The 13049-nt window shown below is 41.9% G+C and overlaps 1 protein-coding gene across 1 annotated transcript in view; it reads right to left on the bottom strand.

The window, feature by feature from the left end:
- The window catches only part of UQCC1 (ubiquinol-cytochrome c reductase complex assembly factor 1), a 46092-nt gene that overhangs the window by 29069 nt on the left and 3974 nt on the right, over positions 1 to 13049 (bottom strand). Inside the window, exons 2-5 of the mRNA XM_083873246.1 lie at positions 12714 to 12818; positions 11326 to 11430; positions 6615 to 6722; positions 4284 to 4356 (exon numbers count right to left, since the gene is read on the bottom strand). Of these exons, the coding sequence (XP_083729372.1) occupies positions 4284 to 4356; positions 6615 to 6722; positions 11326 to 11430; positions 12714 to 12818 (391 nt within the window). The remainder of the gene's footprint in view (positions 1 to 4283; positions 4357 to 6614; positions 6723 to 11325; positions 11431 to 12713; positions 12819 to 13049) is intronic.

The raw sequence follows: 13049 nt of genomic DNA, 5'->3' as shown, positions 1-13049 counted from the left end.
GCAAGAGTCAAACACTCAGTTCAGACAGAGATTTCTCCAGTAGGAGTTCCCAGGGATCAGTCCTCCACCACAGAAATCACTCTGCAGTGGAAAGCAAAGCTCACACCTCTACTCTTGGAAATATGGAAACTTTTAAAAGACCTATTCAGTACCCAGGAGGCAAGAATTTTTTCTCTAACTTTCCAAGAGTTGCAATTCTATTTTTATAAATAATTTTTAACTTCTATATTTGGACTGTCCGCATGGTAAATTTAAATGAAGAGTGGCTGCTTTAAAGCAAGAAGCTTGTCCTCAGCTATCAGCTTTGTATAAAGAATGGAATTCTAAAATTCTGGGGGTATTCTGGTAAACTATATGGGGAGAATAATTTTCTGTTTCATTATAGGATGGACCATTCTCCTTATACTAAAACTAGATAAAGAAATAATGTCTGATGATAAAGCTACCTATGAAATTACAGTGATATTTTCTGCTGCAGAGAAACCTGTTCTCTGCACAAAACCCATCCTGGCCACATCTCTGGAGCCAGAAGAGACAGAAATGCTCAGAATTAAGAGGTCGTGTGTTTCCCTGCAGTCATATTCTGGACTTTAAATTCATCAAGTAAGGGACGCAAAACTTGACTGTGGACTTTTTTGTGATAGATCATCTTTCCCACTACTACAGCTTTAGGAAGGACACAATGGGATAATATCCACATATCCTGCAAAACAGGTGTACTGTGTCAGTGTTGCCCTGAGTGTGGCAGACAGCAGCAGGACCTGGAAGGCACCAGGTGGGGTATGGGAGACACAAGAATCAAGAGTCCTGTAACCTCCAGCCTATTTGAGCTGCGCTGAGCCCCACTAGGAGCCATCCAAAAGGCTGATTTGGTAGGACAAGCTCTCTACTGCTGCAGCTGCCTGACTCTAGAGAATTAACAGTATTAATAGTTCAAGTAGAATTCAAGGTAACCCTACGGTCCATATTCATCAGTCAAGCTCCAGTTCAGCTCGGAGTATTACCTGCCTGATCCTAAAAGTTCTTTTGACCTTTCACATCTGAGGTCAGGCATGAAACTCTCTCCTCACAGGCTGCCTCCTGTGTTGCATTGGAACTACCCAAGCTCTGTGCTAAACCTGGCACCAGCAACTTTGCTATTCCCTCTGCTGCTTCTCTCTTCTCCTTCAAACAAGAAACAGCTGACATCTTAAAATAGCTCCACTTTCCACATAAGCAGCACAGTGCAGACATTTGGGATATGGACTCTAATGCAGAGTTCCCAAAGTCTGGTCCATGAGTGATCCAATATCAAGAGACAAAGGGATGACAAGCATAATAAAATTACTGCAGTTTCATACTCAAGAGGCTCAATTAAAACACCTTCTTTATATCCCACAGCAGCCTAATGACTTGCATACCCAAAGTTTGTATTTTGGCAACTGCTGTTCTAAGGCATATACAGAGACAGGCAGTTCACAGGGCTCTCATACTGCGCCACAAAAAATCTTGGAAATTCCACTGGGCATCAGCAGGAATGTAGTGAGATAGAAGAGAGGTGATAAGACATGAAATGCTGTAGCTGTCCTAGTCCTCACTACCACACTATCCACTCTTTACACTGTCACCTCTCTAAGAGAGCTACCCTACAAACTCCAGACATCAATCCAAGTTCCATAAGGTCACAGCACAGTTGTTACTTATACCACAACACAACCACATCACAAAAGCACATCCAGAAAACGCTGAAGAGGGCTCTGTGAAGAATTGGTTCTGCTCACTCAGGTTAACGAGCCCACGAGTGGTTTCACACATGGATGCCTGTAGGTTTCCCAGGTCAGCTCAGCAGGTTAACAGGGCTCACACAGGGCCAGGAAGGAGCTAATAAGCTCTCCAGAGAGCAAAACTGACTCTGAGCAGTTCACCTGGATATCAACATCCTCCAGCTAGGGCCAGAAGTGCTGGAGGCAGCAGAGCACAAACACGGCATAGGTCAGCACACGGCTGTGGCTCAGACAGCACCTGGGGCTCCCTGTGGCATTGGGAGGGGTGCAGCACCCCTAGAGCACAGGCTCACGCACTGCTCTGCTGCTGCAGCACCATGGCACAGTTCACAGGCACTTGCTTCTCTTCCCACCAGTCCCCCAGGCTGCTCCTTCAGGAACAAGCAATGGGCTTAAGCAACGTCCATCTTTAGTTGCAAAAGGAAAAAAACAGCTCCCAACTGACACAGTTTGATGAAGACATGGTGAACTGAAGTGAAAGTTGGGTATCTTGCTCCAAGTTCCCCTCTCAGTTATGCACTCCCTAGCTCCTGCTTTGTGTCACAGCTGCTCTCCACCAGACCCTTCCATGTGCAACTTTACCTCACCAATACACACACCAGAACGCCAGTAAACTGGGCTGTTCTCTTTCAGTGACCTGAATGTTCACCAAGGACATAACTGTGCAGTCCAGAACAGGGGCACAGGAAGATGGAGATGTGAGACTCCCCTTTGGCTGCTACTTCAACTCAGCTGCCCATGTAACCACAGCCTAAAGCTTCTCCATGGCAAAATCATGTTGAAAGCTTCCCACCCATCCCACACTGCCTATATTTTAGGGGAACTACTTTTTAACATGGATCAAAAACTTGTTAAATTTTGGAGCTAATCACCCTAAACAGCTGCATTTCTATGTAGACAAAAGTAAAAGAAACTTGTTTTCCCTGTTTTGATATAAAAACAATGATTTCTTTGGAACCACAAGCAGTGACAAGTGTTCTTATACCACCAACAGGTGAATCATGCACTCCATCAGTCTCAGAAAACTGCCTTGTTTCTTAGGCAACAACTGTCTCAAGTCTATGCAAACATATCCTACTCTTTAAAATACGCGTTTTCTTTTAAAGACAGTAAGACAACATCAAAAACACAACTGAAGCTATTTTACTCCGTATTGAACCTGCAAATCTGTACCAGTATTTTTTCCACAGACATGTTTAGAAATTCCTTTAAATTTTAAGCTAGGGCAACATTTATAGATCTTTGTACAATTAAACAGGGATAGTGAAACACAAGTTAAAGACAGCAATGCCCCTGTCTGAGAGGTAAATACCACAAACAGAGGATACCCTATCTGAGGAAGCCTGGGAGGGCATGCAGCTGGGAGAGGGTGTGCACAGGGAAAACAAGGTTCTCAAGTTTTGATCAATAGTGATGAATCCTACTGCTCACAGAGTTCTCTCACTCCTGCAACTGCCAAAACCACATCACAGCTTTGGAAAATCTTCTGAAAAACACTTGAAAATTTTGCAGTAGCAACACCATTGAACACACCACCCTCAATAAGCTCTGCTCTGGATGAAGGCATCCCTTCAGCGAATCTCTCCTGAGGCAGCAGCCCCAACCTGTGCTGTAAGAAACCATCTGGTAGCTCAGGAATCCAGGTGACAGGCCAGATCCAGCTAATGGGTTTACTACCAGCTAAATCACACTGACAAAGGAAATAATTCACATAAGAAAAAAATATTATTGTAGCTTACGTCAGTCTTAAAAGTGTATCTTCTCCCTTCACCAGCCAGATTTGAAACTATTCAAAGCTGCAACAGATTTTTTAGCTAATAGTTAAAAACCACTGTATACAGCATCAAAAAAACCATCCCAATTCAAGCCACTAATACGCCTATAACCTTATTGGAGGGACTTGCATCTATGTTCTAGTCATACTCTTTACCAGTCAAGAGATGTGTTCTTATTTAATGCTATCAGGATCAGTAAAAAATGCAGAAAGTCTCTTACGCTGTACCCAAACCCCAGCCATGACTGAGAGACAGGTAATCCCTGTGATCTAACTGACCTTGTATCATAAAAAAGTTGTGCCTTAGTGGATGGGGGTGATTCCCTTACCTGCCTCCCAGTTATACTTGGGATGGCGCAGGGTAGTACACAGAGACCATGTGACCACCATAAAAAGGGAAGAGATATTTGCATTCTTAGTTTGTCCTACCCCTAGTAATAAAAAATGGCAATATCCTTTGAAGCCCAGGATATTCTGAGTTTTACCCATCCCACCCCTGTTCCTGTTCCCCACTGCAGAAGGGAAAATGTAATAATGCCAGACTCCAGAGTCTGCCTGTGTACCGCTGTCACTCCAGAGCTTCAGGAAATGCTGCAGTACAGTCCTTTCCAGCCGACTATGCCCTGATAGGGACTGGTAAGTCTTTTTGTTGTTGCATTTATCGGCACAAATATATCCAGTGACATAATTCCTTTGTGTGTTCTCTTAGCAGGGCAGAGTTCACACAGCATCACTCCAGCACTTACTGTTAAAGAACTCCTCGAAGTCAGTTTTCTCCACGCAGCACGTGTACATGCGCAACGCTGCCACCTTGATCTTCTAAACAAAAAGAAGAGACAACAATTGAAGTATTCAGCACCAGAGCTGCTGAACACTACTGGCTTTGTTCCACACACTGCCATTTTCTGAAAACACTTATTTTAAGAATCACTACCACTTGAGATTTTCAGGAGCACACTAAACTATTAGATCTGCCAGTAATGGCATGAGTAAAATTAATTTTGCCTTGAAGGAAAAATATTATTAAATGTCTTCCTGAATATCCTTCCAAATCTAGTGTGTTAAAATACTTGATATAATTACAGAAAATATAAATTAAATGGCTTTCCTTACAGAGTCTCCGAAGATCCCAATTCAACTCCTGGTTTCCGCTAATAAGTTTAAGTGAAGTATACCACTAAGAGTGTTTTGTGTGATTTAAGTTTTAAATATTAAAGAAGTCACATACCAAACATGTCCTAAAAACAGCTTCTTTTTTCCCAAAAAAGTGACACTCGACTGACTAAAAAAGTGAGAAAGGAATCCCAAATGATGAACAACATGATCTATTCCCAGGTGTTTTTGCACTTCTCGTTTTGTTCCTGGCCTGCCACTGCACCCAAAATACCTCCAGTATATCATCTAGAACACAGACACGTGCTGAAGCTTCAAAGAACACAATAACTCATAGCAAAAATCTTAAAGAGAAATGGCATTGGGTTTGGATTGCTCTGGTTTGGTTTTTTGGGTTTTTTTTTAGTGACATACACCAGTGATCTTCTCAGTGCTCACCATATTGCAGGGATGAGCACCCTACCTGCTAAATGGCAGTTCAAATCACAGAAGTAATTATTTGTGTCTCTTCCAACCAAAAGAAAATAAAGAAGTTGCAACTGATTGCTGAGGAAACACAGGAGCCCATTATTATTCTTATTCAGTAATCTCAGGCTTCTGTCAAAAATCAAACATACATCTAAACTTTTTGAAGTGAAATGATTTACATTGCTTACAGGACTTCTGAAGGTTTCCCTTTTAAAGGAAACACTGCCCAGCCTGTGAGCAGAGATCTCCCTGGTGAGAGTCACTGCCCCAGAGCAGGCATTACTAGACATTAAAAACATATTGTAAAAAACAGTCCCCACAATCCAGCCCTTAAATAATGCAGGTAACAAAGGAGAAATTGATGAAATTTAATCATGGAAGTTTTAGGGTGTAGAAGAAGTGTGGGGGAAGGGAGAATGAAACAGAAAAAAGCAAGAAAAATATTAAGAAACTTCCCAAAGATCTCCTAGAGAGCACGGACAAGGCCAAAAATGAACTCAGGTCTCTTGGGCCCTAACCACCAAATAACTCTCTCCCAAACTCAGGTTCCCCAGCCAAAAGCAGGCAGTAAAGAACAGCAATTAAGGAGAACTCTGAAATCAACACTTATAGCTAACGAGAATCTTTATTACAACAATATGTACACAAGCACATGGGAGAGAAACTACACTCTCAAGAGGTTCAGCATCACCTGATTAAAGCAACTGATTTTAACCAAAATACCTAAGCCTGTTACAAGTAATTTATCTTTGCTTTACATTTTCTGAGGAGCAGCATGCAATCAGCAACAGCTTCAGATCAGTCTCTGAAGGGGTGCACTCTGCATTCAAAGCACCTTAAAACTTCTATTATATTTAATCTTTTTATTCAAATAACTGGTTTTAATTTCAACACAATTGGGCTCAGTCCTTCTTTCAAGCTGCCTTTTCCTCTCATTCTTTTGTACTCTTCCTTAGTTCAGAGAGAAAAAATTATGATTTTCATCACTTTTCTTCCGCATAAGGAACCAAAAGCATCTCTCACAGAGCTGCTCTCACTGAGTCAATGTTAACAACCATTTTATGAAAGGGCTATTTAAAAAGAAAAGGAGAAAGAAGGGCCTATTTGTGACTCAGCCCTAGTCAGCTACCACTGAACAGTGATTTGAACAGCAACCACGTGATATCTCACTACTGACTGCTCAGCAGACCCTCCTGCCATGGCTCTTACTCTGCTCTTTGGTGCACAAATGAAGTGAAAATCAGGTATCTCAAGAAGTTCAAGAAGGATTTAGACTCTACAAATGAAATACAGTATTGTTGCATATGTCAATGACAGCAATACATAATGGAAGTTCAAGATCTAGATTATTAATTCCTTACATCAGAAAACAGGAACTTACATTAGAACTTTTCCAATAAGAACTGCTCCTATAGTAACAAAAGAATGTGGGGTGTTTTTGGTCTGCTTCTTAGAACTATCAAACAACCAAAAGAATTATTAAATTACTGCTTTACCCATCTGCTGTACTTGAGTGGTCCTGTGAATCCCATTGCTTCTATTATCCTTGTAAAAACACCCACTCTTTCTTCAGATGGCTGCAAGGAATCTTTTGCAGAAAGATGCTGTAAAATTGAAATAGCACATATTTCAGTCTCAGCAATTAAAATAGTTATCAAAGTTACACATTTAACAGAGAATTTTAGGGCTTTTTTGCTTGCTTTCTTTGTTCAACAAAGGTCTCCTCTGAAAATATTCCACTGGTTTTCATATGTGCCATTCCTCTGTTTATGAATACAAACATGGCATAACCAGTGTAGTAACAATAACCCATTGGAAGCTCACATTCAAAGTTACAGAAACCTGCTTTCCAAAATATGGCTCCTATTCCAGACTCCCATTTTCATTCTAGGTGTCTTTAATTGCGCTGAGGTATTTTGCAGACAAAATGAGCAAACAAATCACAGAAACAGAGTAAATAAAGCTAACCTTTCACATTGCCTCTCTTCCTCTCACTGGTATTCTACAGTAATTCTGTATTATACAAACCAATCAGCTCTGTTTTAAAACCAATGAAGATACATGAGCCCACCATTCTTACTAAAGAGCTCCCCCAGACTGCTATTCCCCTTACAGGTAATCTACAGAGCACAGGCAGAAAATCCACATCAGCAAAGTACTTAGTCAGCAATGACTTGCAGTGTCCACAAACATGAAGAGAAATGTTCTCTTCCAGACTCACTACACACCTTAAACACCCCTGGGCTGAAGCTGTGGTTTAAGCCCAGAGGAGAGAATTGGGAGGGTAAAAGAGAAAATTCAGGGGCTGAGATAAGGGCAGCTTAATTAGTAAAACAAAAGCCACAGACACAAGCAAAGCCAAAGGAGGAATTCATTCCCCAGTTCCCCAGGACAGCTTGGCTCCATCAGAGTAACATCACACCAATGTCCCTCACTTCCTCCCTCTTCCCAAGCTTTCTGTGAGAACGATGCTGGATGGTCTGGACTGTCCTCGATCAGTTAGGATCAGCTGTCCCCACTGTGTCCTTCCTGTCTCCCTGCAACTCCTTGCACACCCCCAGCTACTCCACTGGTGGGATGAGGAGCAGGAAAGGCCTCGGCCTTGTGTCAGCCCTGCTGATAGTAACTAAAACATGCCTGGGTTATCAGGGCTGTGTCCAACACAAATCCATACCAGTTACTGGGGAGAAAATTTACTCTGTCCCAACCCAAAGCAGCACAACTGGTAAGAAAACTTTATGGCATTCTGCCTCCAAGCATCCCAGCAGCAGTCATTAGCAGCTGTAATCACCACCGGTACTCCAGCAAATAATTTCCATGAATTAAGTATGCAGTATATGCGTTGTGCTGTCAACAAATTACTTTCAACCCATCTATTGCACATGAATCTCAGTGCAGCTAAGAGCCATTATAATCTGCAAAAGTAATGAGACCAGGATGCCAATTCCAGCAAGGATCAGGAGCAGATCCTAGGGGATGACACAAAAACAGAGAAATACAGCACACACAGCTCCAGCTTTCTGGGATTTGGGATTTACCTGTCCAGCTTTTGACAGACATTCCTGCACAAGAAAATTTATCCATTCATTTTTTTGTCAGCACCAACTGGATACACCTGCAGTATCCAGGCATTTGAAACTTTAACCGTAGTAACACAAGGTGGTTGTGGTATGTTGGGTTTCAGAGTTTAATTACGTTAAAAGAAGAATCTCTTGTGCCTTTTTTAAATCCAACCTTGTAATTTGGACTAGATGACCTTTAACAGTCCCTTCCAACCCAAACTATTCCATGATCCTTGGATGCTCCAAATTTTCCCATAAGAACCTGCAAATAACCATTTCCTATCCCACTTTTCAGTAACTTTTATTACTTTTATAGGCCAGTATCATACACACACTCCTCAGTTTAGAAGGGTCCTAAAATAGGCTATTCTCCTGTTGAAAGCTTTTTGCCTTTCTGATCATTCTCTACAGACTTTCTAGCACTATTATAGTAGTTTTTGAAATGGCATGAATGATAAGTAAATACATATTAAGATACAGATTAAAATACAGATCCATACTCTGCACAAGTTGCTATACTTAATTAAAAACTAACTGTAAAGGTGAAAAAAATTACAGCTCTGAGACAGAATCCATCCCTGTGTATATCCACACACAAGCCTGAGCATTTGAGATAAAACACTCTGCACTTGTGCACCGTCCACGGATGGCTGTCAACGGCCCCAATCCTGCCATGCCCAGCATTCAGGGAAATGGGGAGAAACACATCCAGCACCATTTTAACATCTGTCAACCACCCAGACAGTGCAACACTGCCCAGGACCTCCTGTGATACTCCTTTCCTGCTCAGTTCCTCCTCTGAATGCTGGTCATTAAACCTGTTCACCACATCCCCTCTTACCAATGTCTGCAGAGGCGCATCCCACCCTCTGCCACACGCGATGGACCCAGTGATTCCCCTGACACATAACGGGTATTTAAACCAATTTTTAGTACCTTCTCTTCAGGATAGTGTGATACTCTCTGATACATGACAAATGGCTCCTAGCCTTCCATTATAAATCCATAAGCCCCCTTCAGCCAGGCAATGATAGGAATTGCTCAAGGCGGAACTTGTGTCCAATAACCACTGCCACACTCACTAAATCAGCATTCATCTCCTCCACAGGAATTCAAATCACACTGAACCTCTAGTGAACCCAGGCAGAACTTCACTACATGCCTCTTATCTATAAATGCATATGAAGTCTCCTTCTGTACGGGTTTTTCATTGTGCAGAGAAAGTTAATAACCAAAATAGTATCAATTCATCTCGTTAGCTCATCACTGAAACAACGGCTAACCAACAAGCAGGTTTTTCTAGGAAATGCCATGTTTCTTGCTTCATTCCTCGCAAGGCAGCCTGGACTAGCTCAGGAGATGGTGAAGGGATTTAAGCAGAGAGTGCTTTGTTTAACCTAATGACAGAGGCCTGAAGTTCATCCTGCCAATGCCAGGACTGCAGCCAAATGCAATTAAACAATCCTGTAAGTGTCTGTAAAATCAGATCTAGGAAACACTGGGGTGAGGAGGGGGGAATCTGTGTGGTGCTTAGTTACCAGCTGGGCTAAAACCACAACACAAGCTCATCAAGACACCGTGCAAGGGACACAAGCCTATGTCAGGCTGCCTTTCCTGGTCAATACCTGAAAAGCAGTGCTTAAAGCAAACAATCATTTCAATTCTGACATCAAACGTAAACTGAAACATCTGGAGCTCGCCATTAATTCCAAACCACTTTCCCACCAGGACTGCATAGTCAAGTTCACATCTCAAAGATGAGTAAGTATTTCTCTATACGAAATAATGAAGTTGCAGTCCAAAAACCCACCTCAAACCTACAGTGTTGTAAACTGCTTCCTCTCTGGTCATAAATCCTGCCTGGCTCCATACACCACGGCCATTTTAACTGGGAAGTTTCCCCATCCATCTTTCAACCCTTGTACCCCTCCCCCTGCCCTTTCCAATACACCAAAAGCAAATCTTGAGACCTGCCTTGAAGATCTTCACGGCACTCCTGGTTTGTCTGATCTACTATCTTGTTACCCACTACTCTCCCCTATCTGCTCTGCAAGTGCAGGCAGGAATGGGGATTAGGGGCATGGACCATTTTTGGGAGTCTGGATTACAGCTTTAGATCTGGCCACGATAAATTGTGCAACCTCTTTGTATATGCTTCAATCTCTGCAAAATGTTTGGTTTATCTTAACAGCTGAAAAACACTGAGAAACTGACTATAAGATGGAAAACCCCTAGTTAAGAACAAAATCCAAAGAGCAGGCAGGGGTTCCTTCTTTGCCTTGCACACTTCTCGTTTTACTTCATTTTTTCTATCCATGTCAAAATAACCAATTTAAAATCCTTCTTAGTACGTACCTCTAACTCCACACCAGAAAAATGCACTATTAGCTAGATAGCAAACTGGGATTATTGTTTTCATGAAAGTTTTACCCATCAGTCCTTAACTCTTTTTCTCTCTGTCCTCTCATTTCTCATGTATGCATTCCATCCTGCCATTTTCTTCGCACTGGATTAACAAGAGCAGCATTAGGATATTTATTAGTTGAGAGATGCTAACACCCTTAGTTTAAGTGGTAAACTGATTTTATGGAGCTAATTCATGCCTCAGAAAACTTCTACTCCAAGACAAAAGACAATATATGAACAAAACACACGGACCACAGTTTAACAAAACAATACTGATGAACAGTAAATTATTAAACAATAATTAGCTGTTATTAGTTGTTAGTAGACTGCATGACAGTTTTCAGTGCTTAGAGGATAGCAAAACTGTCACCACAGATTACTCCCAAACTAAAGAATCAGGAAACATCTTGTCACTTCTAATATGTGTGGAGGGAACATCTGCCCCCAACACCTTGACTTAATGTCTTTCCTCACTGGAAGGAAGCCCTCAGCCTTGTCAATGGAACCTTCACCCTGATAACCCAACTGTAACTGCACCTTCCTATGCCAGCCCTTGCTTTTGTGGAAAGGAACAGAATTCCTTCTCAAATTACCAGACACATTGTTCACATTACACTAAAACATCCTAGAGAAAGGTTGAATCCTCTTCCATGTGTTCCGAGAAGTGTTTTGCCTCCTGTCTCTGTAGAATCCCCACCACATGTGCCCTCTAACAATAAAACTACCCAACTCTTCTCACCTTATTCGTATTGTAAAAGGATCTGCTTTGCTGTGTGATGGCTCCATTGGCTTCAAACAATCCACCACAGAATTTAGAGAGTTGGAAGGGGCCAGCCTTGTGTCTCTAGTAGAAATGATAAAAGAAAAAAAAAAATTAAGAGACTACTCAACTTTACAACAACCACCTGTAGTTTGCTTTCAAGCCAATTACTTCTGGCTAATCCTGAAAAATTCTGTATTACAAAAAGCACAAATTTATTATAACAACTGTTACAAACAAAATTACTGTCTATGCTTAATGTGGTGCTCCACACTACGTTTTCCAGTGTTCCATAAATGTACTGATGGAATGGACTGGCAGAACACAGCACTCAAAAGCCACAGGCTCTCTGCTTTGACTCTCATACTACTTCTAATTAATGGGTTTGTCTCTTAATAAAGAATAATTGTTTTTTCTGATTTAGCAGACAAACAGCTATTTTTATCTAGAACTTTATAACCCATTCAACTGTTTTTGGCCAGGACTTGAGAAAACACAAATTGAGTGTAAAACCTACCACTATAGACCCTATGACTTCAGAGCACGACTTAATCACAGAGCTAGAGCCCAGCAAAAAAACTCTCAAGCAGGAGCAAGTGGGCTCCTCAGGAAAGAAGTTGCACACTGAACAGAACACTCTCACAACCTCCCAGAACACCCATCTTAGCAATACCTTATTTATCAATTAATTCAAGCAAAGCAAATATGCTGTTCAGTACAGTCATCCCCAGATGTGTACTGAATGCAGAGTAAATCCAACTTCATTATTAACTTCACAACTGCTCATTTCTACCTCTAGTCCTGACATCACGTACTACTGGTGTGAACTGGTGCTTTAATAGTAGGGTTGGAATCTATTTTCATTTTCTACATATTTTTCACCCCTTTATCATTAAGTGCTATCTCATGATGCTCTAGTTGATTTACTCTGGACAGACACACGCTGGCACTATGCTGGCTGTCTCACAATTGTGAGCCAAGCTGCAAAGCTTCCACTGGAACAACACTAAATGTGCTGTGCAAGGTAAACCTCCATCAGTACCAGGAAGTCCAAGGCCACTGTACAGCGGAGATGTTCTATAAAATAAAAGTGTTCTCTAAAATAAAATGCTGGAAACAGCATGTAAATGTGACTGGCTTGTGTAAATGTGACACCTCCATTTGGACTTCTGCATTTAATCTTCTCACAACAGATCATTTGGATCTATTAAAAGACACACCTGGACATGTAACAGGAGTGGGAGCTCACTCTTGCAGCAGTAAAGACATCACTTTTGGAAGCCTCTTTATTGAAAAAACATGACCTTTTCTTGGTAATTTAAGATCACTCCATTTTTCACACGCTTTAACATGCTCTGATATCTTACCTGGAAAATACTGCAGAGCATCCGCCTACACTGGCCCGGGACTGCAGCGGTCTGTAGCAATCCACTGCACCCTGCAATCCATTGGGTCACTCCAGTCTGGCAGCTCTGCAATGAGGAGATGAGCAACGAAGAAAAGGACACAAACATGCAGAAATAGTTTAACTCTCCCTCTGCTTCCACAGGTTTTATTCATTCATATGACAAGAACAACATGGGAGTTGTGTTGAGGGGGCAGGGGGATGGGTTTAGGCTGGATTTCAGGGAAAGGTTCTTCCCCCAAAGGGTGCTGGCACTGCCCAGGCTCCCCACAGAATGGGCACGGCCCCGAAGCTGCCA

This window comes from Zosterops lateralis (genome assembly GCF_965231275.1).
Source record: "Zosterops lateralis genome assembly, chromosome: 16".
Taxonomy (NCBI): domain Eukaryota; kingdom Metazoa; phylum Chordata; class Aves; order Passeriformes; family Zosteropidae; genus Zosterops; species Zosterops lateralis.
The sequence above is the reverse complement of the archived record's forward strand: the minus strand, read 5'-3'. Positions and strand labels throughout refer to the sequence as shown.